This window comes from Suncus etruscus, chromosome 4 (assembly GCF_024139225.1).
Source record: "Suncus etruscus isolate mSunEtr1 chromosome 4, mSunEtr1.pri.cur, whole genome shotgun sequence".
NCBI classification, from domain to species: domain Eukaryota; kingdom Metazoa; phylum Chordata; class Mammalia; order Eulipotyphla; family Soricidae; genus Suncus; species Suncus etruscus.
The window spans coordinates 77,238,044-77,264,925 of record NC_064851.1 but is presented as its reverse complement, the minus strand read 5'-3'; the positions used below and the strand labels follow the sequence as shown (position 1 = coordinate 77,264,925).

The following is a 26,882-nucleotide window of genomic DNA, read 5'->3' as shown; positions in this document are numbered from 1 at the left end:
AAATTCAAACTCTTCATGTTCTTTTCCACTAATTTCTAATCTTTCACTGTGGAAATACACACAGAGGTATTTTAATTTGAGTTTCCCAGAAAACAAAGTCTTGCATGAAGGCAGTTCACAAGGCATGTAGAACCAGTAAATAGGAGAAAAGAATAAAGAATTACCATGAGCCAACACAAAATTTACTAAATTAGTCACCCTTAAAGGCTAAGGATAGATCATAAAGAGCTTTCTTTGGCATTTAGAAAATACAATTAATAACTATTTACCCAGGCAACAAAAGAATAAGAATGGCTCCATCTGCTCTCATACCCCCATTGGTCTACTGTGTTAATTCCCTAAACTTTCAAATCACACATGTGAGAGCACATGCCAACAGGATTTCCATAAAGCTCATGCTGCCATATCAGAGAGGTCCCAGAGAAAGGAAGCTAGATACAAACACTAGAGGTCTGAGGCAAGGCTCATTCTGAATGTACATAACTAAGCTATCCCTATGCTTTGACAATTGCTACAGGAAGAGAAAGGACCAAGAGGAACTGGAGTGGTACATTAGAGATGCGCTCTACAGAGCTGCAGACCCCGTTTTCTCAACCAAGGTCCTATGTTTTGAAGGATGGCAACAACCCTTATTTCTATTCATTAGCTGCTAAGAGCATCCTCTCTCCTAGTTCTAACCATCAAAACTATCTCCAGATAGTGCCAAAGATACTCTCTAACATGAATCACTGGTACAGAATATTTTATGTTCTACTTTTGTCATTCATCCAAGACCCATTCATTTCTCTCTACACTATAGCAAAAGTAGGCTACTGTGTTTTTTGTGGAAGGGAGGTGTTCTTTACGGGGGATAGGGGTGGAAGTCACACCCAGCAGTGCTCAAGTACTCCTTGCCTACACTCAGGAATTACTCTTGAAGGGCTTAGGGAACCATATAGAATGCCAGGAAGAGAACTCAGGTCAGATGCGTGCAAGGCAAATGCCCCACTCACTGCACATTGCTTTGGCCCCAGATACATATGTGGTATCCCTTTAATTTAACTTACAGACTTCAGGGCCGGAGAGATAGCACAGTGGTTGGGCGTTTCCTTGCCAGCAGCTGACCCAGGACCAAGGGTAGTTCGAATCCCGGCATCCCATATGGTCCCCTGTGCCTGCCAGGAGCGATTTCTGAGCAGAGAGCCAGGAGTAACCCCTGAGCGCTGCCGGGTGTGGCCCCAAAACAAAAACAAACAAAAACTTACAGGCTTCACCATAAATAATTTAGAAATATGGTAATTTCTTAATAAGAATGGCATTTAAGTGCTCGCTTCGGCAGCATATATACTAAAATTGGAACGATACAGAGAAGATTAGCATGGCCCCTGCGCAAGGATGACACGCAAATTCATGAAGCGTTCCATATTAAAAAAAAAAAAGACTGGCATTTAAGGGGTCAGAGAGATAGCATGGAGGTAAGGTGTTTGCCTTGCGTGCAGAAGGGCGGTGGTTTGAATCCCGGCGTCCCATATGGTTCCCTGAGCCTGCCAGGAGTGTGATTGCTGAGCACAGAGCCAGGAATAACCTGAGTGCTGCTGGGTCTGACCCAGCAGTTTGTTTTTACAAACAAACAAACAAGCAAGCAAAATAGAATGGCATTTAAAATACTCAGTCTGAAAATATAATGAATAAACTCAATATAAAATAAAAATATTAAATTAAATTCAAGGACTTCGTTGTTTAAATCAGGAGGAAAAAGAGTTAAAGTCTTGTTTTAATTAATCTAGGTCTCTAAGTCAATGACCTGATATGTTTTGAGATAGAAATTCTTTTCTCTGAATGAAGAATACACAATAGTCACACAACTTCAGTTCTTTTCTATTAATTGTTATGATGAAGTGTTCTTTATGAAGATTCTTTTATATCTTAGACTCATATATATGTTTGGGGCAATTCTCTAAATGAATACATAGATTATTCATTAAATGGGCATATCCACATATAAATGCAGAGTAATTGAGGGTGAATTACTAGATAATTAATTGAATGTATATATACAACATTAATAGATGCTAAAATTTATCTTGAGTAGTAGGACTGATTTATAATCTCACTAGCAGAACATGAGTTTCAATTGTTCTATTTCCTCTCCAACACTTGGCATTGACAATTGATTTAATTTTCACACTAACTTTCATGCTCTCTCATCATGATTTTAAATTCTATTTTCCTAATGACTACTAAAATTTAATAACTTCTAATATGTTTATGAGCCAGTTGAAGATTTTCTTTTTTAACATGCCATTTACATCTTTTTCTCATTTATCCATTTTGTTTAGAAAAATTTTCATATGGGTTCTATTTTATATGGTATTTTGGGGTGGAGAGCAGAGTCACACCCAGCAAAGGTTATCCTTAGCTCAGTGTTCAGGGGTCATTACTGGTGGTGTTCCAGATATCATATATGTTATTAAGGATCAAATTAGAATTTGCTTCACAGGACAATTGTCTTTCTTCCTCCAAACCTCTTATATATTGTGATTATATAATTATGAATCATCATAAGACATTATCAACAACATATCACTGTTCACTAAGTGATTTGCCTTTTTATTCTTTTTTTTTTTTTTTTTTTTTTTTGGTTTTTGGGCCACACCCAGTGTTGCTCAGGGGTTACTGCTGGCTGTCTGCTCAGAAATAGCTCCTGGCAGGCACGGGGGACCATATGGGACACCGGGATTCGAACCAACCACCTTTGGTCCTGGATCGGCTGCTTGTAAGGCAAATGCCGCTGTGCTATCTCTCTGGGCCGCCTTTTTATTCTTTTGAAAGATGATTTTTAGTCAACAGAAATTCTTCCTTTGAAGTTTATTTAAAAAGCATTTTTATGCGTAGTATTTTTAGTTTAACATGTTGACATGTTGAAATGGGTCATTGGTAAAGGGAAGGTCACACAGGTGGTGGAATTGGTGTTGAACATGGAATGCCTGAAACAACTATATTATGAACAACTTGGTAAACCACGGTGTTTAAATAACGTACTTTAATTTCAAAAGGTAAAAAAAAATGTTGTCTTTCCCTACTTTTGCTTCTGTTTGACATAAGTGATAAATATACTTTATGTATGAAGACAAATAATGGGAATAGTCTAAGTATTTTTTAATTTTATTAAAACCATTATTAAGTCTTTTAAAAAATTGATTAGAATTGTTCCAAATCTGTTTGCAGCAGTTACTCAAAACTAATTTGCACATTTCAGTTTGTTTTTCTTGTTTTTCTCCTTGAGAAGTTGTCAGCATTTTCAACTTAAAAAAATAAAATAAAATAAAAAACTCACCAGGCTTCGAATGCTTATTTATTTGTATGGGTTTTGTTTTAAGGGCAAGAACCATAGTATGGGAGGGAGACTGGAGCAATAAAAATAATAAAGACCTGAAAAGTGGATAATAGAGAAAACCTACATGTGATTTCGAAGCTTTCAGGAAAAAAAAACAAAACATGTTGACATGGCACATGCCATTGATGGCTCATACTTGATTATGGCTTAATTAACACAAAATGCAATGCTGGCATAAAGGTGTTAAGCTGATAACTGAAGAGATAGTTCAAAAGACTGAGTTCATGCTTTGCATAAAGAATCCCTGGCCCTTATGATTCACCAAGCACCCCAGAGGGCAAATTCCCAGGAAGAGAAGTGGGAATCCCCTAACACAGGGGTTTCAAACTCAATTTACCTGGGGGCCTCAGGAGGCAAAGTGAGGCAGGGCCGCATAAGGGATTTCGCTCACCGAATATTCGCAATAAAAAATCGCATTACTAAGAAAAAAATCGCAAAAAAAAATCGCATTAAACATTTGCATACCCCTAACGGAACTGCTTGGGGTATGCGAATGTTTAATGCGATTTTTTTCTTACTAATGAGATTTTTATTGTGATTATTTGGTAAGCGAATAATCGCGAATACTGTGATATTTGAAGGCCGGCCGCGGGCCACAAAATGTTATACGGAGGAACGCAAACGGCCTGCAGGCCGCGAGTTTGAGACCCCTGACACCACGTGGCATGCCTCAAAACACAAACAACGATGGAAATATATGTAAACCAAAAATAATATTCTCCAAAGCTCTATAGATCATCAGTCACATTTATTTCAACAATCCACCTAAAACCAATTTTTCATGAGTGGTGTTAAGTCTCAATATATACACTATCTTTCCTATATACATCCTCATTGAGGACAATCCTCTCCTCACTGCTCCACATTATCATCATTGTTATTATGAAATGATTGATTGCATCCTTTCAAAATTCATATGTTGAATCCCTAGCTCCCACTGAGTTAGTATTAAGAGATGGGTCATTTGAGAGTTAATTATGTTAGGTTAACCAAAAAAAAAAAAAATTAGAATGGGGCCAGAGAGATAGCATGGAGATAAGGCATTTGCCTTTCATGCAGAAGGTCATTGGTTTGAATCCCAGCATCCCATATGGTCTCCCGACCATGCCAGGAGTGATTTCTGAGCATGGAGCCAGGAGTAACCCCTGAGCGCTGCCGGGTGTGACCCAAAAACCAAAAAAAAATAAAATAAAATAAAAATTAGAGAGTTAATTATGTTAGGTGATGCCAGGAGGATAGAACTCAAGCTCAATGAAATTAGCATCCTTTAAAGAATACCAGAAAATTTCTCTCATTCTCTACTACACAAGGACTCAGGAGGCATTGGAAATATACTACAATTCAAGAATCTTTTTGTTGTTGTTTTTGGGTCACACCCGGCAGCGCTCAGGGGTTGCTCCTGGCTCTATGCTTAGAAATTGCTCCTGTCAGGTGGCTGGGGAGACCATATGGGATGCTGGGTTTCGAACCACCAACCTTCTGCATCCAGACCAGACATTGAGCCTAAGGAGTTTGATCTTACTATTTTTCAGAATTGTAAGACAAATTTTGACTATTGAAGTCACCCAGGCTACAATATTTTGTTATGACAACAAAGCTAATATAATTTTCATAAATCAAGCAACTGATTAGATTTGTTTCCCAGCTCCACTGAAATATACAACTGTATGATGTATCACCATCACATTATCTTCATTATTTTAGTCTAATAATAAGTGTCAAGATCTTAGTTTAATTCTTTTCATTTTGTATATTTTGTTTCTTTTTCTAAATTGTCTTGAATTTGAATCTCCATGCACATTTGTGAATCAGTTTTTTAAGTTCCACAAAATGTTTTTTTGTTTTGTTTTGGGGCCACATGCATTAAGTGCTCAGGGCTTACTCCCAGTTCTTTGCACTCAGGAACCACCCTTGACAGGCTCAGAGGACCTGGGATGCCAGGGATAGGACCTGATTTGGCCACATGTAAGCCAAGTACATTATCTCCTATATTATCTCTCCAGCCCCTCAGAGGACCTGGGATGCCAGGGATAGGACCTGGTTTGGCCACATGTAAGCCAAGTACATTATCTCCTATATTATCTCTCCAGCCCCTCAAGTGCTACAAAATTTTATGTTGGGAGCTTATGGTTTAGCAGAATTGAATTAAATACATATATCAAATGAAGAATAATTTGCCTTTTTAGAATATTTATTCTCCAAGTCAGAGACATGGTGTGTCTCCACTTATTCAATTATTATTTTAATTCTATAAGCAATATTTCTAGTTCTCTAACAATTTTGCACATTTTTTAATATTTTTTTCTAGGTATGTGATAACTTGAAGCTATCTTTAAAGGACATTTTTAGATCCTTTAAGTTTTTATTCTATGGGTATATGAAGAAAAAAATGAATGAAAATATCAACTATATTCAGATATCTTCTTTCTTTCTTTTGGGCCACACCCAGAGATGCTCAGGGGTTACTCTAGCTCTGTGCTAAGGAATTACTCCTGGCAGGCTTGGGGAACCATATGAGATGCTGGGGATCAAACCTGGTTTGGCAGCTTGAAAGGCAAAAGCCCTCTCCACTATACTATTGCTCTAACCCTTTTAGAAATCTTGATAAATGCACTCATTATAATAGCATACCTGTGGACTAAGAAAAGAAAGGAGTCTCAAAAACACTATCATCAGGGACTGGAGCAGTGGCGCAAGCAGTAGGGCATTTGCCTTGCACTCGCTAACCTAGGTTGAACTGCAGTTCGATCCCCTGGTGTCCCATATGGTTCCTCAAGCCAGGACTGATTTCTGAGTGCCTAGCCAGGAGTAACCCCAGAGCATGATGGGGTGTGGCCCAAAATGCGGGGGGGGAAAAAAAAAGAAAAAAACACTATCACCAAATGATATATTTTTCTTTTTGTAAACTTTATTATAGTTTATTAATTCTAGTATATAATGTAATAGAATTGGTAATAGTGGTTATCTTGATGTCATTCTTAAAAATATCAAAAGGAAAACCTACAATATTTCAATACTAAATGTGAGTTGTTTGCATTATTTGAGGACATTATTTGTCCCATTAAGAAATTTCCATTCTTTTTTAAATTTGCCAAAATTTAATAGTGTGAAACTTTATCAGTTATCTATCTAGACAAATTGAGAATATTATATGATGTTTCATTTTATTATTAATATGATTAATTTTTTTTTTTATTTTTGGATCACACCCGGCAGCTTTCAGGGGTTACTACTGGCTCTGTGCTCAGGAGTCACTCCTGGCAGGCCTGGGGGACCATATAGGATGCTGGGATTTGAACCACTGTCCTTCTGTAGACACAGCAAACACCCTACCTCCATGCTATCTCTTTGGCCCATAATATGATTAATTTTATTCAGTAAATTTTAAGAACCTTGCATTCTTAGAAAAGATTTAAATTAGTTAAGATGGTTCTTTTGCATTTATCATTGTTCTGTAGTTGTTATACTTCTTTTCAGGATTTTAAACAGGTGTTCCTAATAAACATAAGTTTTCTACTTAATGTAATGATTGCATTAAATTATCATTTTCTTTAGTTCTAATGCCTTTATTATGTGATAGTACCCAGGTCATATTGGAATCATAGAATCAATGAAACTGGTTAGTTTCCTATTGTATAGGAAGATTTCTCTGAGTTTGATTTAATTTTTTCCTTAAAGGTTTGGCCAAATTCAGCACTGAAGCTATCTGGGTCTAGAAATTATTTTTAGAGGGGTTGGAAAGATAGTACTGTGAATAAGTCACTTGCTTTGCATGTAACTAACCCAGGTTCAAGCCTTGGAATGCCGTGCAATACCCTGAGCACTGCTAGGAGTGATCCCTGCAACACAGAGCCAGGGTCTACCCTACGCACAACTGGGTGTGACTCTAAACCAAAAATGAAAATAAAAACCTTATTTGTAGAAAATGTTTTATTATTTAATGCCTTTATTCCTATTTCTTTTTTGTGTTTGATACATATAAATACAGCAGAGCTCTCTTTTGTAGATATCCATTACTTCCAAAGATCTCACAGCATCAGAGTGGTGACTTCTGAGGGGATAGCTAACTCAAATGGGAAAAAATGTCTGAAGCCACAGATTTGATCCTTGACATTGTATGGCTCCTGGCACTGCCAGATGCAGTTCAGAATAATTCTGAATAATTCCCCAAAATAATTCTGGGGAACTCCTCTGAAGACAAAAACAGAATAAAGCAATTATTCTGAGTAAACATGGATAATATTGTCTTTGCATTTATTAGCATTTCACATTATTCTCTAACACATTTTCCTTTTTTTCCTTTTTTTTAATTTTTATTTTGACCATATTGGCTTACATATCTTTCACAGTAGTATTTTAGGTACATATTAACATTGAATTAGGGGAATACCCATCACCAAATTTGTTCTCCCCCACCCCTGTTCCCTTCTTGCAACCCATATACCCCACCATCAACCCCCGGGCTGCTAGAGTAAGTGGTCCCCTCTAACACTTTTTCTAAATATTAAGCAAATTATTTCAAATCACTCATTCTTTCAAAGTTAAAATCATTTATCATAAGTACTATAAACCTTGCATCAGATTTTATTTATATTTTTATTATTTTTTTCTTTCATATAAGTATTTAAGCACTATGATTTTGTTTGTCTTTTTTTTTTTTTTTTTTTTTTTTTTTGGTTTTTGGGTCACACCCAGCAGTGCTCAGGAGTTACTCCTGGCTCCATGCTCAGAAATAGCTCCTGGCAGGCTCAGGGGACCATATGGGATGCCAGAATTCGAACCAATGACCTTCTGCATGAAAGGCAAATGCCTTACCTCCATGCTATCTCTCCGGCCCCAATTTAGGTTGTCTTAACCACGCATTTAGGTGAGTTTTATTTCTATGTCATAATTTAATTAACGAATACATATTACAATCTACTAACATAAACCCTTTGGAATTTTAAAATCAGGTTGAATATTGACTATACAAGTCACAAATTCAGAACTTCATAGATGTAGAAAAATTACATATTATCTTAGCTTTTCAGACAAGAAACCAAAGCTTAGCCATATTAACTGACTTATCCACAATTATATATCTTAAAAATTAGTAAATTTATGGGATTTTTTTGTTTGTTTTTGGGCCACACCCAGAAGTGGTCAGAAATTACTCCTGGCTTTGCCCTCAGAAATCGCTCTGACAGGCTCGGGGAATTATATGGGATGCCGGAGATTGAATCCAGGTTCATCCCAGATTGGCCATGTGCAAGACAAATGCCCTGCTGCTGTATTATCACTCTGGCCCCAGAAAATTTATATTCTAATAAAATGTATATCTAAGTATTAACAGTTTGGGATTTGTGGTGTTTGCTTTGGTAGTCTTTTTTACCCTATCATAATTACCATTCAAATTACACCTGGTATTTGGTATTTAAAAGGAGTAAGTATGTTATTATTTGCTTGATTTTGGTTGGAATTATACAACTTTTGTTTTGTTTTGTTTTTGTTTTGGGGCCATACCCAGTGATGCATTACTCCTGGCTATGCACTCAGAAATCTCCCCTGGCTTGGGGGACCATTTGGGATGCTGGGGGGTCGAACTTCAGTTCATCCTAGATTAGCGCATGCAAGGCAAATGCCTTACTGCCTGCGCCACTGCTCAAGTCTGGAATTATACAACTTTTAAAGAACCCTTGCTATATAAAAAAAAATAAAATAATATAAGACCAATATCAGAGTAGATAACATTTTCAGGCTTCATCCTTTGGGTCTTTGAATCCTTCCTCAGCTGAACAAAACTACAGTTCCTTATTACCTGCCTATAGATTTTATGCTACTTCCATTTATCTGTCTTTCTAATATTATACTTTCCAGGTAAAACCAGAAGGATGCTTTGAGTATATGCCAACTACTTGGTAAGTTTTTGGTGGTTAGGGATGAAAATACATATATTTGTATTATATAGTACAATGTGAAGCATAGTCAGTAAACGTATGTACTGAATATGTATATGTAAATGTAAATACTGAAATAGTATTTTAGATAACTTAGTGGTTTAATGGTTTCAAATAGGGGTAAAGAGACATCAAACCTAGATTAAAATATCAGGTCTGCTACTTATTACATCTCTCAGAAAAGCTGATTTATTTTTTCTGGGGTCTTAAGTCTTTCTGTCTGTAAAATAAGGCACATAATAATATCTACATCATGTTGTTATGAAAATTAAATGCGATAATCTGTTAGCTTAATTCTTGATCTATTATGAATGCTCCAAAACATTAACTATGATGAGATCATATCATTACACTATTAACTACTCCTTTTCCAGTCATTCACAGAATTCCTCCTGTCCTTGTTCTATGTCACTTGGAAAAATTATGAGGGTTCAATGAACCTCTTTTTTCTTCTGAGAAATGTGTCTGTTTTATATATATATCAAGTCATCCAAATCCCATTAGCGCTAGGTAATTTTATTTAACAATCTTATTTTTTAAGTTGGACAAATAAATAAGTGGCGAAACAATTTTGATTAAATCCTGTTTTCTCAATGGCTACTTGGACTACATCGTTCATTTGCAAACCCCAAGAAGATTGAATAACAGATAAAATAAATAATGATCATAATGTAAACCACATTCTGATTCCCACTTCCCTGAAAGTATAACTCTATGTAAGAATTAAAAAGAGCCAAAAAGTAACATGCTTATTAACTCTGAGTTACTCGGCTATATACATAGAGCTTAAGAGATCACGTGAATGTTTTCCATATTCTCAGTTAAACTAATGGTTCCTCAGGGCCTAATTCTTAACCCCTAAAGAGTCTCAAGATTTGCCTGAAAAAATATATCATATTTCCATGACTATGACTGAACACAAATTTGGAAAACTCACTGAAAGCAAACCATCCTAGAGAGGAAATGGTCGCTGTTTTCAAAGAAAGCTAAGAGGCTCCTGCACACAGGAACTCAAGATGGCCCTAGGAGCCTGTTCTGTCTCTGTATAAGTCAGTGTGAAATGTAGCTCAACCCACCCTGCCCCCTTACATTGTCAACTGAAGAAGGATAAGGCCACTTACCAACTGAGGTCAAAGATATGATATTTGAAAGTGCATTGAGGAGGTTTCCTCCTGTTTGGGGTTTTTTCCTTCTGTAATTTCACTACATTTATTTTAAGTATTCATGGATTAGGAAGGCTTCTGGACTTGTTAGCCTCTGGAGAAACCTGTCAAAAGACTCGAATCTAAAATGTGTTTCCTGGATACCGAGTCAATTTGTAGAATGCAGTAAAACTTGCCCTAGAAGAAGGTATTGCATTTCATCTTCTTCACATAAATAGAAGCTATTAGACTAACCATTTGAAGTTTTGTTGTTTTGGTTTCAGGACCATACCTGATAATGTTAGCGCTTACTCCAGGCTGTGTTCAGGGATCATTCCTGGTGGTGTTCAGGGGACCATTTGTGGTACTGAGGACCAAACCCAGGTTGGGTAGGGGCAGGGAAAATACATTAACCCATGTACAATCTTTCCAGCTCCTACAACAATCATTTTATTGAAATGACTTTTGTGTATGTATGTGTATATGTGTATTTTAATTCTTGAGAGCAAATGCTGTCATAAACTAAGTCAGAGATGAGGAGATAAAATCCCTGTTTTACCATAAAGACTCTATCCTAGACTTCGTCCTATGACCTGTGCAAATACCAAGATCTCTAGCTACAGAGGCCTGATTTTATCATCCATAACTGAGTGAAAAGTTTCCTGGCATCATAAAAAGACCTTGGAGTATGAAAATGAGCATGTATGGAGCCAGCAGTTGTTCCCATGACAGTATGCTTCAGGAGGAGAAATCCTGTATCTCTTAGACCAAGGGAATTCCCTTTCTAATTTCCCCAATACTTACTGTGCCTATGCAAAGAAGAAGAGGAGGAGGATGGGGAGGGGGAGGAGGATGAGGAGGGGAGAGGGAGGGGAAGGGAGGAGGAGGAAGAGGAAGAGGAGAAGGAGAAAAAGAAGAAGAAAGAAGAAGAAGAAGAAGAAGAAGAACAACAACAACAACAACAAAATCTTACTATACCAGCCCTCCTTCCTTTTTTTTTTTTTTTTTTTTTTTTTGTTCTTGTGGTTATTATTTAGTTGTTGGTTTTTGATGCTGTTGTGCTTTTTTTGTAGTTGCTGGTTTTGGTGTTTTGTTTGCTTTTTTGTTTTGGGTTTGGTTTTTGTTTTTTTTTGTAATGTTTTTCTTCTTTTTTCCCTTTCTTCTTTTAATTTGATATTTATAACCTCTAGATGGACTCCTTTAAGGGTTTTTTTTCCTTTTTTCTTTCTTTTTTTTTCTCCAACAGAACCACATAACTTGAATCATCTTGTTCTGCCTCATAAATTGAAGGGTGGGGGGAAATGAATGGTACCAGGACCAAAGAGTCATCTGAATATTGAGTGGAAATAAAAAATGATCAGGCTTAAACACCAAACCCAAAGTCAATGACAATAGAATCAATACCCAATCTCCAACAAGTTATACATAGAGGGGACCAGTTACACTAGCAGTCTGGGGGACAAAAGAGGAAGATACAGGAGTGGAAGGAGGACAACACTGGTGGTGGGAATGGCTCTGATTCATTGTCACTATGTACCTTAAATATTACTGTTAAAGATTCATAATTCACTTTAATCACAATAAAAATTATTTTTAAAAAATCCCTATTCAAACTAGTTACCCAGATAAGGTGGGAAGGTACAAACCTTCTCAACCACTGCACCAAGAAGCAAACCTGTCTATAGCACAGAAGGTTGCCACACTTGCAAACAAGGATAAACAGAAAATCTTTGAAAAAATATTTTTTAAATCTATATTGAAAGACTTCTTTAGTATTCAAATTTTGGGGCTGCAAGCTGGCCTAAGAATTCTCATAGAGATTCATTAGAGCCTGGTTCTGACAGACCATAGTGAAAGCCCTCTACAGGCACACGCTCTCTATTAGAGAAGTCCCAAAAGGCTGAGCCCTATTTTTTAAAATATCTAATATGAGAAGAATTACAGCAAGGTTATAATATAATTAACCTGAGTTATCTTTCAAGACTCTTACTAATTACTGATATATCTCCTGCCACATAAGATCATGTTCATGCTGTGGTTTTTTTTAAATTAGCAAAGAAAGGTTTTATATCATCCTTTCATAGGATAAAGGAATAAAGGAATGCTAGAAGGAAAAGGAAAAAAGGAAGGGTCAATCTATATTTTGAATTTTCTAATATTATTCTTATAATAGCTTTTTTTAATGGCTGTTCAGTGGGATAAAATCTTATTCTGTCCACTTCCTAGACACCGTGGAAGTCTGAGATTTTTATTTTAGGAAAATCAGTGATTCTCTTCACTGCTTAAGGGGGGGAATATAATGTGCAGAATTAGATCATTACCATGTTCATAACAAGTCTATCACCATAGTAACAACTGTGATGTCACAAATCTTACTCCCAAGACCAGATTCTGTCTCTGAAGGGAAAAAGACCAGTGTAACTTTGGAAGATGGACAAATAGCACAGGGTGTTCCCTCTCTCCAGATAAAAGGGGGCCGGGGTATGCACGGAAAATGCATTTTCCTATGCTCAAAACATACACATCCACACTTCTCCATGCAAATGAACAGAGGGAGAATGGATCCAAGAGAGCATGGTAGCTCCATATTCCCAATCACAAGTATTCCACAGGTATCTCTAGCTGCCGGATATGGACAGAGGATAGTAAGGAATTTGCCCAAGAACAGCAAACTCAATCTTAGTGACCAGTGACCAGATGCAGCACCTTGTACAAGAGGCAACTTGCCTCATCATGGCAAGTTCTATAAAAACATGCTTGAGCATTCCCCCTACCAGGTCTTGCAAGATTATAAATGTATATATCCTTGGACTAAGAAAAGAACTGCAGTTTCCCAAAAGAGGGTCATTTAAAAAATAACTTTCTGGGGCCAGAATGACAGCACAGTGGATAAGGTAATTTGTCTTGCACGCAGCAGACCAGGGTTCCCATATGGACTCCTGAGCATCACCAGGAAAATCCCCTGAGTGCAGAGCCAGGGAGGTACCACTGGGTATGACCCCCCCCTCCAAAAAAAACACCTTTCACCTGGAAAAATTGGCTCCCCAACTAATTGTCTATTTTCAAAGCAAAAGACTTAAAATGATCCTTATTTTGTTTCATTCTAGGGTAGTTTGCACAGATATGCCCAAAAGGCAACTTAATATTTAAAAAAAAATATTGGATTCATAGGTGGAAGACAGCTTGAGTCTTGGCTCAAATACTCAGAAGCCACATGATCTGGAGAAAGCCATTTAACCTTTTTCAGCTTCAGTTCTTTACTTAATGTCATCCAACATGCTATTTCCCAGAGTTATTTTTAAAAAAAAATAAAATAATAAATGGGAAGGAGTTTCATAAAGGATATAAAGTTTCACAAAGGATATAATACAAGTAGCAGGTACCATTAGCTTTTTCCATAGCTTCAATAATATTGAAGGCTAAGAGCTATTTTGTCTCTAGAAATTCAAAGTATACATAGTTTTATCTTCCCTATCCCACAAGATATGCACACCTCAGCAACAGCCACCTGCAAACAACTATAAATTATTCAGAGGCCGATTATCACAGGGCATTTTGCTTGCAGACATTACACCGTTTACTAGTTTCCCTCAGGAATGCCCCGTGAGCCTGCATGCGAGTCAGAAAACTGACAGTGAATGTGCCTCAGCTCAGGTACCTTCAGTAACTACTCTGGTCAATCTTTCTACAAGAGGAAGAATTGAAATAATTGACTAGATGCAAGTTTCTGGATGATATGTGGACTCACCTTATCCACAAATAATGACTGACATGGCTGTTGGGAAGACTGTGCTTAACTGAGATAGGTCGGGACCATTCCAAACTGAACAATGGCATTTTATCAGTAATAAACAAAACCTTATACTGCACACTAGGAATTGGGGCATCAGCCACTTATTCATTTATTCAACAAATATTGGTGAAATGCACACTCTGTTCCAGAGCTCACCTCCTACCCTGTCAAGTTCACTATTGCCTTACATATATGACTGTCCCTTAGGACATTACATAGAATACCTTGACCCAGTTCACAGCCTGACTCTTAGAAACTCTATTCAGTTCCCTATTATATCACAACTTCGTTGCCAATCTTACCATAGGGCATGTCACTAAACTGTAGTTTCAAATCATTTTTTTAAACTTTATTTATTTAGATTAATTGATAGATTGATTGAGTTTTGGGCCATACCCAGTGGCACCCAGAGGTTACTTCTGGCTCTGCACTCAGAAATCACTCCTGGCAGGCTGGGGGACCATATGGGATGCCAGAAATTGAACCAGGTCCCTCCCGGGTTTGTAACATATAAGGCAAATGCCCTACCATTGTGCTATCTTTCCAGCCCCTGTAGTTTCAAATCTTGATTGCTGCCCTTTATTGAAAATGAAGCTTTGCAGGAACAAAGTCATGTCCATTTGTTTCTGTATTATCTGGGGCTGCTTTTCTGCCACAATAGCAAATTTTGGTGTTGTGATAAGAGACAGTATAGCTTCACAGCCTAAAGTATCTGGCCCTTTCCATAAAATGTTAGTTAACTTCTGCACTAGATAAGACCAAAATTCATCTCTTTTGTATGTTTCTAATACAGACAAAGAGAGTAGGCTCCTGAAAAGCAGACACCCTTTGTAACTTTGTCTTATCTGGAGTAGGACAGAGTCAAGATTTAGAAAAAAATACATAAAATTAAACCAACCTACCCTACATTTTCTTTTCACTGGATGAATGCCTTGGAGTTCCATGGAAGATGGCAAAAAAGCACACAAAAAAACCTTAACACTGGTGTTCAGCTACCCTAGCTTCTAATTCCTCAGAGTTCCTACATCTAAGACTTCCAAGACTTACTTTTTGGGCCTCTCTCCCTTTGCATATTTATTTCCTGATCTGATGTGAAATTAGAGTTAAATAGGAGCTGTGTGCTTGAATTCCACGTGGCTGGCTGAGCAGGAAACTCCAGGGCAGGTTTTTTGGCATGCCAAACTCCCCTTCGCCTCAGCTATGCTAATTTCTAAAGCTGTTTGCTTTGCTCAAATAAATCTTAGAGGGAAATTTGCATTTAGATGCACACCTTTTTGTGCACAAATTATGTGCATGATAACTCTAGGGCAGAATTAGGACTGGAAAAAAAAAAAGATGCCTGATATTCACTGAATGGCTTCCCTGTGGCAGGCACTAGGTTAGGTGGTACTTAACATACATGTTCTCTTCTCACAACAATGCTGTGATCTGGAACTTGGATCCCCATTTTACAGATGGGGAAACTAAGGAGAAAAAAAGTTCATGTAATAAGCTTTACTGGAATATTTTATATAAGCTTTACTTAAATTAAAAGAGCTTATGTCCACTTTTCAGTTATCAAGCAAGAAAGCCAGGATTTGACCCAAAGTGTCTGATGCTGAAGTCCATATTATTTTTGCTTACTTGTACTGTACTGATAGTTAATTACCATCACCACTTATCTAAGACATTGGACATAGATTCAAACATGAACTCTTAGGCTTATAAAATTAGTCACCCTTCTCTCCAAATGACCTATGCAAACATGCCTTCGGCCCATGGCTTGTAAATGTGGGTGTCTTTATTTCAGAAAATAAGCAAAGAAAAAAAGAAGCATTAGAAAGTCAAACTTTCACGTTACACAGAATATTAGTTATTACTAGACTAAATTTCAGTGATTTTGACAGAAAATGGACTTTAATGACTGATTTAAGGACCTCAATAGATGGCATTTTTACTGCTAAAAATGTAGTTGGGAGAGCAGAGTAGAGTGGGTAGGGTGCTTGCCTTGCACATGGCCAACACTGGTTTGATCCCAGTACCACATATGTTCCCCTGAGCCTGCCAGGATCATTAACCTGAGTGCTGAGCCAAAAGTAAGCCTTGAGCAGAGCCAAGTGTGGCCTAAAAACAAAAACAATTGGTCAAGCAAGAGAATGTGCCAATATTACAAAGAAAAATAGTAGCAACATATAGCTATAATAAATATGTTTATAATATAAACCAAGAAATTCATATGTATAAAAATCTTAGCTGTTTTTGGAAATGCACCCAAATACTTATCTCCCCTAAAATTTTTTTTTGTTTTTCTTAAGGCCAGAGAGTACAGGAATTCAGGTACTTGCTTTGCATTCTGACAAACCTACAAATCTGATTTGATCCCTGGCATAATACATCATCCCTTGTGCATGCCAAATGTGACCCCTAAGCACAGAGCCAGTAATTTTTGAGCACTATCAGGTGTGGTTCAAAAACAAAGTCAAAAAAATCTCTATCTGTAGCAGATAATAAGTAATACTATAATACTCAATTTTGCACCACTGTTCAATGTGCAGAAAAATGACTAATATAGCAATGAAGCATTCTATACTAATTCCACAATTTTACAGCAAGTCAGATAGAATACTACTGAACTTTTTCTGAATGAAAACTATCTGCAGCCTCACTTGTCACATCATGCTCCATCCACAGCCATCCAGTTCTAACACAACACCATCTCATTTTCCAGGAAATAAAAGAACTAATTCAGTTTCTATAGGGTAAAATTTCTATCTTGATTTTTTTAATAGCACTTAAATAAAGCTTTCCAGGAATTAGAAAGAAATGTGAGTACAGATGGAAAGTCTAGGTTGCTTAAGTAGTTAGAAGAAACAAGCCTGCCATACATCCTTTCCTCCAGCACAGTGAGGAGAATCAGAGCCCCCAGCTCACTAGTGATTACTTATTTCTGCTAGTCAGTCAGACATCTCTTACTTTCAAAATTATTTCAGCTTTTTAAACATGATTTCAGAGAAAAAAAAAGATTGCTTTTGTTAAGCCAGAAATAGAAAAAGGTTATTATCAGCTGAAAGCTGAAGTCTAGAAAGCACTAGATTGGGGAATTTGCTTGATTATAGAAACAATGATTTAAGTAATACATGTATTACATTTCTTATCTACAAAGTTCTTAAACAGCCTATTCCAAAATTAACAGGCATGCTCAATAATTTTCAGATGTAAAACAACTTTCTAGGACTGATCATTGGAAACCCCAGTAACTTACCTGCTGGTGGCTTTATAAAAGGTGGCGGAATTAAAGGTACAATAATAGGCACATTGCCATGATCCTTTGACCCTGCTGTTGAGTCACTGAGTCCATTTCCTGTGGCAAGCCCTGAATAGCCTGTGCTTATATTGTAGGGTGAAATAACACTGTCCTCGGGTAATTTTGGTTTGGGCAAAGAATTTTCTGTAAAAAGAAAAAAGTGATATTCAACATGACAAAAAGACTAGTTTTCTTCATTTCTACATTTCCACAGCAAAATGTAAAAAAAACAATTGCCCGACAAATCTTTAAATGACACAGACCATCCTGGACCTATTTAATCTTGTTACCATAAATTTCCAATGGGTTCTTCTCTAGTTGGCCCCACTATGATAGCTATCATCCCAAATGTATCTTGGTGATGAATTTTGGCACTGGAAAAGTCTAGAGAAAATTGAGAAGCAATTAACCTTTTCATGTACAAAGTGATATATAGCAGGCCTGCCTTCCCTCTATGAAGGGAAGCCTCCAGTCTGATCTTGGTACCATAAATAGGTTCTGTTATATTATAAAGTTGAATCATAATGTAATCAAAAGAACCAGCAAGAAAGAAGCAAATTATTAGGAAGAAAATTGCTGGTTCATAAAACATACCCTTAAATCTACTTACTAATATCCACTTAACATAAAAATAAAGATAACCTATAATGAAATAAACTCCTGATGATTTTATCCTTTATCATTAAAAAAAGAAAACCTCAACCCTGGAAAACAACTTTTCCCTCTAGTAACATATTCTGGTACTCTCTATGTTCCCCAGAGGCAAAGATTATTCCCAGACCAAGTACTCTATGAGCTATTAACTTAAAAAATATAAACTCAAGACTTTCATTTTTATTTACAGCAAATTGATGATACTATCTCTGTAACATGAAGTGTACAATTTCATAGCAAGCTTAACATAAAATTTGTCACGTACACTCAATTTCACATGCCCTCAGGACAGTTCATTTATATTTTGTTGCTTGGCATATCAGGAGGAAAAGCACTGTCTTAGAGACTAGAAATAAAATGCATGAACAGGTAGTTTATGCCATTATGTTTTAAATGCAATGCAAACTGATAAATTGCCAATGATGCCACACAATTCATTTACCCACATTTTAAGTTCCCCAAACAAGTCACTTCTCATAGCGTCTTTTTTGGCAAATAAATTCCCATTCTAAATTTGGTTCTTTAAATCAGTATACATGTTAACAACCATATCAGTCTTTAATTTCCTCTTATACTTCAGATGTAATCAAAGAATAATGTAGGATCCAATCATCTGGTACTCTCTTCTTCTTCTAGTCATCTAGGATGAAAACTTCAAACAAAATATAAATGTCTTTCCTTTAGAATTTCCACCCAGAAAAGGGAGGGAAGAAAAATTGCCAAACTAACTGTGGTTCCCTCTTGCAGTCTGAAAACCTAAATGGGAGTGCACCTAATACCAAGTACAGTCCTCAAAAGCAGATGTATTAAAGCACTCAGGAAATCAGAAGTTAACAAACATTGCCAGTTCTATAAATCTGAAGGCAGAACCACAGCATTTGAGATCCCTAGCCTTTGCTAGCTGTCTATTGGCATTGCTGGAAGATTAAGCTGTCTATTTTTGTTTATATTCAGTGGAATTCTTCTTAGAAAAAAGTACTATGGAGGATGTACATTTAAATAAACCATTGGCATAATCAACAAATGAGTTCCAAAGCAACTCAATTCTGGCGGGCTGAGATAGTTAATCCTTCTTTTGCATGAACAAAGGGACATTAAATGTCATTACCTTTGAGAACAGAAATGTGCTGCCTGCTCTCTCCATCTGTAGGGTAGCTCCTGAATTCAATATCTTCACCATCTTTCAGTTCAACCTTATCATAGCCATACCAGCCAAGGAGTTCATTCATGGTGTTTTCTGCAAAGTTCTGAAAGAAAAGCAGAGGTCAGTTATTTATATAATCAATAACTATTTTAAAGAAATACATAAATCCAATTTTTGTTTGCACGATTCATTTGTTAGTCTGGCCCCACATCCCCTGGCAGCATGTTCATTTTTCAAATCACGTTCAAAATTTCTAATGCATTTAAATCTCGGGATGACGTTTCCAATTAGGACAGGCCTTCAGACATTTGCAATTTAAAGATAATAAGAAAAAAGGCATTTGTCAATTTTGCTTAGGAATGGAATATCACATTTTAATATATTCTTTTATATGGTCTATATTCCATATTAATATATAAATATTAAGAGGCAACGCATAAACAAATAGCTAAGAAAAGGTGTTGAAAATTAAAACTACAACCTTTTTTGTGATTCAATTAGACTTGCCTTCTGACTCAAGTATTGTTTCTTAACATGACTCTTATCTCAAATAAAGCAAAATCTCAGCAATAAACAATTTCTCAATTGTCAACTATTGTCATACAGAAATCTGAACACAATACAAAGATCTTCCTATTTAATTTTCACTCTTGAAAGCATATTCTTTAAAAATCAATCCATAACTTGCTATATAAATTAGCTAGTGACAGACTCTTTCACCATGAAATCAAAGATCACTATGATTGTCTTCTAACAAGTATCATGAAAGTCACAAATAACTATAAGGTAACTAAGCCAGATTTTGGATAATATGAGGGAACACTTTATAAATCATCAGTCAATATATAAATATATGGTATTATTAATATTATTATAGATATCAAGCTGTGAAAATAATGGTATCGTTTGACAGATTTAAAACTTCAATATCAAATGACCATTTTTTATGAACTTATCAACTGTTAAATCTGGAAAGAAGAGAAGAGATGTGTGCTAATGATTTTAACTCTTGTGTGTGGCCTAACGTATGTCTATCTGAGAAAAAGCTGAGAAGTGAGGTGGAGGTGGGAGAAATGAGATTAATGTTCAAAGGATGTTTACTTCCAATTATAAAATAACGAGTTTGGCAGGACTGAATATACAACACAATAATTATAGGTAGTGATATTATATTCTATACTATATATTATATTTGCAAATGAATGTTGGTTAAAAAATAGATACTATGAGTCCATGGTAGGAACCTTGCTACAAATAGTGGGGAAGTTAGGGCAGAGAAAGGACCACGATGTCAATGATAGTTGGAAATTATCGCTCTGGACAATAAATGGATGCTGAGAGAAGATAAAGTGATATGCATGATACCCATTCAGTAACAATATTAAAAACCAGTGTTTAAAAAAATAAGGAAGAGAGAGAGAAGAAAAATGTCTGCCACAGAGGCAGATGGAGTAGTGGAGGTGGCACACAGGGGAGGTTAGGAGGGAGACTGGGGACATCAGTGGCAGGAAATATGCTCTAGTGAAGGATGGGTGGTGGAAAATCCAGGATTGAAACTCAATCATGAACAACTCTGTAGTTGTGTATCTCACAGTGATTAAATTGAAGAATTTATTTAAAAAAAAAATTAGTTCCTGGGGTCGGAGTAGTAAGGCATCTTCCTTGCTAGCCCTAGCCTAGAACAGACCGCAGTTCGATCCCCAGGCACCCCATATGGTACCCCAAGACAGGAGCAATTTAGGAACACATAGCCAAGAGTAACCCCTGAGTGTCACCGGATGTGGCCCCCCCACAAAAAAAAAGTTCCTATATGTTTCCAGCACAAAAACTAAAAACTATAGTGACAGAATGGAGGTTGTAACTAAGCTGTGTTGGTAACCATGTTGCATTATATAAAAGAATCGAGCAATGATTGTATAATTCAAACTTACATATTTTGATACATCAATTATCTCTCAATAAAGCTGGGAAAATAAAATAAAAAGACCACAAAGTAAGGGCTTAATGTTTATTGAATTGTTTTTTTAAATGTCTGTTTGGCAAGACATGTCACCCAGACCATAGAAGGAAACTTATGTATTCTAACCTTCACTGTCTTTCAAAGAATCTTTTCTCACTCTCCCTAAAAGATGTCACTTCTGAATTAGCCTGGGATATGTAACTACCTAAACAAAGCACTTGGGCCAAGCCACCGTGTGCACAAGCCTCAAGTGTGACTTCCATGTTCCTTTGAGTTTCACAACTTCAGATTTCAGCGAGGATTGTAAAAAAGAAAAACAAATATTACAATGTTGAATCCATAAAATAAACCTGGCATTTTGAAACACCTATGGGATTCTAGATATATTTTTACATTGATACCCTCTCAAGTTCAGAGCTCCAGTTGGATCAATGTGTGATAATATCATGCACCAGTGATTAAAAAAATATCTAGCTAGACTGATTCAATGTGACCATCCACAGGCCATCAGTGACATCAAGCTTTAGTGAGGCAAGCTTTTAGTGTGGCTGTGTTCACATTAAATGTGCATTCTTTTCATGAATGCACAATGATACAATTCATATGAATAATAAGCTCAGCAACCTCCTTACTTAGGAGGACTCAGCTAAATACATAATCCAAAAACATCCCTTTAGCTAGAAGTCCATCTCCCCTACCATGGCATTTTTTCTTACAGAGTTGAGTTTCTGGACTGGAGAAAGACTCAAATGGAGAGTCTCCATCAGTGATCTAGCCACAGAAATCTTCAAGAATGAAAATTCTACCTTTCACTGAAAAACAGATCCTCAAAAGAACTAAAAAAAGAAAAAAAAAGCAACAGAAGGGGTTTCTGTTTGCCCTAACTCTAAGAAAACCATGCCAATAATACAGGATATCCTTTGCATAGTAACTCCATATCTGGTCACCATATCCAGTTTGGTACCATTTGTATCTGCTTTGCTCTCTGGTTCTGTCTAACCTCTGAAATGGCACAAAGACTACAGATGCATAATTCATGAGACAACCTCCCAGCCAAGGCTATAGATTTGTTTGTTTTAGTCCAGCTGCAAATCCATTCAGCCTTTCAGAACCAATCTCAGGGATGGAATCCATAAGTTTCCAGCATTTGAGTAAAAACTGAAACCTCAACTGGATTATTAGCCCCCCCAAATTATATTTGGGCATCTGAACTGCATCACATAGTTTATGGTTTTTACCAAATAACTCTAAGACCTCACGAAATAATCAATGTGAAATTGAATTACTCATTATTTTCAAGTTATCATGTCAATAAAAATAATTCTAAAGCATTTCCAGTCTTGTCACTAAAGATAAAAATAAGCCCCTTAATGTTTTGAAATATGCCTGTGAAAACAGAAAACAAAAGATTTTTAAAGCCTTGAGCTTAAATCTCAAACCTTTCATGAAAGGCAGAACAAGATGAAATAAAAGGTGGAGGACTAAGTTTCTGACAGAATATTAAGAAATCATGATGAATCAGAGAAATAGCACAGGGATTAAGATGCTTTCCTTGAACATAGCTAACCCTGATTTGATCCCCAGTACCATATATGTTCCCCTGAACACCAGCAGGAGTGTTTCCTGAGCACAGATGAAAAAGGTAAACCCTGGGGCTAGAGAGATAGCACAGAAAAAGGGTATTTGCCTTGTATGTGGCCGACCCAGAACAGACCTGGGTTTGATTCCCAGTATCTCATATGGTCTCCTGAGTTTCCCAAGAGCAATTTCTGAGCACAGAGCCAGGAGTAACCCCTGAGTACCGCCGGGTGTGGCCCAAAAACAACAACAAAAAAAGTAAACCCTGGATCTATTGAGTGTGACTCAAATAAAAAAATCTTGGTGGGCAACAGCTAGATGGTCAGCAGTCATGGGTCAGACCAAGGCCAGCATCACAAGGTCCCCAAGAATTTCCAAATACAGTCCGAAAACCCTGGAGTATCCCAAAAGTAGCCTTGGTGTTCTCAGGCACTTGGCCTGAGCAGCTTTGCCTCCTTTACCCTGTTGTCTGAGTTTCACAAAGAATGACTCCTGGCTCTCTGATCCCTCCCCTAAAAGAGAAATCAAAGAACTCCAAAGAATAAGTCTTTTTTCCCCAAGGTAGAATAAAATGCTAATATGGGCTCATTTGGGTGGATGAAAAAAAAAGAAAGAAAGAAAAAGAAAAAAAGCCAAAGAAAATATATTAGATTTTTATAGATAACATTAAGAAAACACAACATGTTCTAGAAGACATAAATTTAGTGTTTGTAAGTGGCAAAGTTTTTATTTTGAATTTTGAGGGGTTTTTTAGACAGGAAGGTTGGCGAGTTTGGAGAGTTGTGTGTAGAGCCTTACTTCTGGCAGTTCTATGGGGACTATATGTGGTACTGAGAATTGAACTCATGAAAGGCAAGCACCTTATTCGCTGTACTATTGCTCTGATCCACAAGAGATTTTAAATATCACAGTTAAGAGAACTCCTATATTCCAATACTAATTTTGTTATTATTCTTGAGGGGGGGGGCACTCTGACTTGCTTAGGACTACTCCTGGCTCTGTGCCCTGGAATCACTTCTAGTGGTACTGGAGAATCATAGTACAAAGGGATTGGGTCAGGGTGGTCCTATTCAAAGCAACCACCCTAATCTCTATATTACCTCTTGTAAAATCTCATATAATAATTATTATAACGATTAAAGAATTTTCAACTATACAAATTCTTCCTTTATACATTTATAATTTTTAAACTTAGGAATTCTTATATAGGGACCAGGACAATAGGTAGGTAAAGCACTTACCTTGCATGCAACTAACCCAGGTTCAATCCCCAATATTTCATATGGTCCCCCAAGCCCTGCAGGAGTAATTTCTGAGTACAGAGCCAGGAGTAAGCCTTGAGCACTGCCAGATGTGACCCCAAAACAAAGAAAAGAATGTTCAATAGTAAGTCAATCTACTATATTAAGAAAAGCTGGGGCCGGGCGGTGGCGCTAAAGGTAAGGTGCCTGCCTTGCCTGCGCTAACCTTGGACGGACCGCGGTTCGATCCCCCGGTGTCCCATATGGTCCCCCAAGCCAGGAGCAACTTCTGAGCACATAGCCAGGAGTAACCCCTGAGCGTTACTGGGTGTGGCCCAAAAACCAAAAAAAAAAAAAAAAGAAAAGCTGTGAAATTTGATTCCCTAAAAATTCTTCATCCAGAATTTCTTCTGAAGATTAAAGGCAGACAACACAGCAGAGTCACTGAACGTCCCAGATCTGAGATTCTGTGATATATAAGAATTACTTATACAAAAACTAAAATACTTTTTTTTCAAAGAAATATCACAACCACAAAATCACAACTTTTACTGAACTGCCACTATTACAAATATTTTACCATTGCTCCCATAAACCATCAAAATGTGCCAAAGATTTCAATAATTTGGCTTTCAAATCACATTTTACAGACTTTTTCAACCCTGAAGGTTACACAAATTTTTTTTCTCATGCCATGAGGTCCAATTTAGTTCGGAAATAGGTCAGATAATTATAATGATAATGTCTAATACTTTGATAGATTTTTGTAATGTTTCTACATCCTACTCTCTTATTCTTCTTAATAACCATATGAGTTAAATATTTCATTTCCACAATAAACTTCTGGTAAACTTGTGACATCCTCAAAGCATAAAAGAAAATTAGAGCAACAAGAAGGTGAATGATAGGCATATGAGATCAATTAAAATAAAACTAAAAATACAGATCTGTGATTATACCAGATCTTTCTTCCATACATTCTGAACAGTCAGAAACCCAAAGAAAAGCGGCCTCTTGGAGAAAAAAAGCTGTAAAGAAAACTTATCAGAAAATGTCAACAGCATATAAAAATTTTTCCAAATAGAAAAGCCTATATACTTAAAAATTTGCATTTTAACTCAGGGCAGGAGAGACGGTATGAAATAAATTCCTACAGTTTATAAGATCACTCCATATACCATATCTCTAACCCCAGGCATTCGGGTCTGAAGAAGCTGGGTAGTGGCAAAGAATAAATAAACCAAGCCAGTCAAAAGAGAGTCATGGAGTCAGTTTATTTCTCTCGCCTTCAAGTATCTCTCCAAATACATAGCCAGAACTGCTCTTTCTTTATTCTCCCAGAAGAAAATCCACCAGGACAGGAGCAATAAAGTGACCCAAGTGGGCTTTTCCATATCAAAGGGCTAGGTGAAAAGGAAAGAGGAATTGGGGAAATGTCTTTGTTTTGGGTTAATAAGTTAGTTGTCATCTGCGGCCGGGAAGGTGGTGCTAGAGGTAAGCTGTCTGCCTCACAAGCGCTAGCATAGGACGGACCGTGGTTCGATCCCCCAGCGTCCCATATGGTCCCCCAATCCAGGAGCGATTTCGAGCTCATAGCCAGGAGTAACTCCTGAGCGTCAAACAGGTATGCCCCCCCCCAAAAAAAAAAGTTAGTTGTCATCTTACTTTTCCATCCACCTTTTCTGTTCAAAGCAAAACAGGAAAAAACAAATTTTAGAAAGGCAAAATTTTTGTTCTATTTTTCTCCCAGAGGCAGGAACCCCAGATCAGAACTATAAAAGTGGTTGTTATTTAGCACAGGCACAGTAAAAGTTGGTTGTAAAAGCATAAAAAATCCGATTGTGCATACATATTCTCAAAACAATCAGCTTTTTCCAATTCTTTGTCTTACGCTATCACAAAATGTTTTCATAAACTTCTGCCACACCAAAGCAATAGCAAAGTGTTACTGTGTTTGTCTTGCATATGGTTGACCCAGAACAAACCTCAGTTTGATCCCTGCATCCCATATGGTCCCCCAAGCCAGGAGCAATTTCTGAGTGCCTAGCCAGGAGTAAACCCTGGGCGTCACCAGGTTTGGCCCAAAAACCAAAAAAAGAACATTTCTGAAAAAAAATATATATAGTTTGAAAATAAGTTTGCTAAAACATTCTTTTTTTTTATTTTTTTTATTTTTGGGTCACACCTGGCAGCACTCAGGGGTTACTCCTGGCTCTACACTCAGAAATCACTCAAGGCAGGCTCAGGGACCATATGGGATGCCGGGATTCGAACCATCATCCTTCTGCAATGCAAGGCAAATGCACTACCTACATGCTATCTCTCCAGCCCCACTAAAACATTCTTATATGAGCACTGTAATAAGAGTCTATAGTATCCAATTTCCTTTTCCATTGACTTCTGTGGACAACAACATTAGAAGATTTTTTTAGACATAAATTGAGAATAAGTTGCTATTTAATATAAATAATCAAGTAAACTGATGTAAATTGCTAAAGCAACAATTGGGAAACATTTTCGATTGGATAGCTGAGAATCATAAAAAAAAGTACATTATGCATTTTCCTGGAATGTGCAAACTAATATTAAACTACTAAAATTGGATATAAAATGTTCTGTTTGCAGTGGGGCATAGAACAAAACAATAGCTGTAAAATCCATACAGGTTTAACCAGCAATATAGTGCCTGATGCAAATAGGATTAACCTAGAATAAAGTTGCAGGAGGTTCTGAAAGCAGCTTCACCTCAGCTGGGCTTCTTCAACTGGACTTGGA

The 26,882-nt window shown here is 37.0% G+C and overlaps 1 protein-coding gene and 1 non-coding gene across 2 annotated transcripts in view; one reads left to right on the top strand and one right to left on the bottom strand.

Moving 5' to 3' along the window:
• Positions 1–26,882, bottom strand: part of SOBP (sine oculis binding protein homolog) — a 162,942-nt gene that overhangs the window by 124,992 nt on the left and 11,068 nt on the right. Inside the window, exons 2-3 of the mRNA XM_049771170.1 lie at positions 19,293–19,431; positions 17,489–17,674 (exon numbers count right to left, since the gene is read on the bottom strand). Coding sequence (XP_049627127.1) covers positions 17,489–17,674; positions 19,293–19,431 — 325 coding nt within the window. The remainder of the gene's footprint in view (positions 1–17,488; positions 17,675–19,292; positions 19,432–26,882) is intronic.
• Positions 1,303–1,409, top strand: LOC126008405 (U6 spliceosomal RNA). The gene has a single exon (XR_007495738.1). It is a non-coding gene; the product is annotated as a U6 spliceosomal RNA (small nuclear RNA).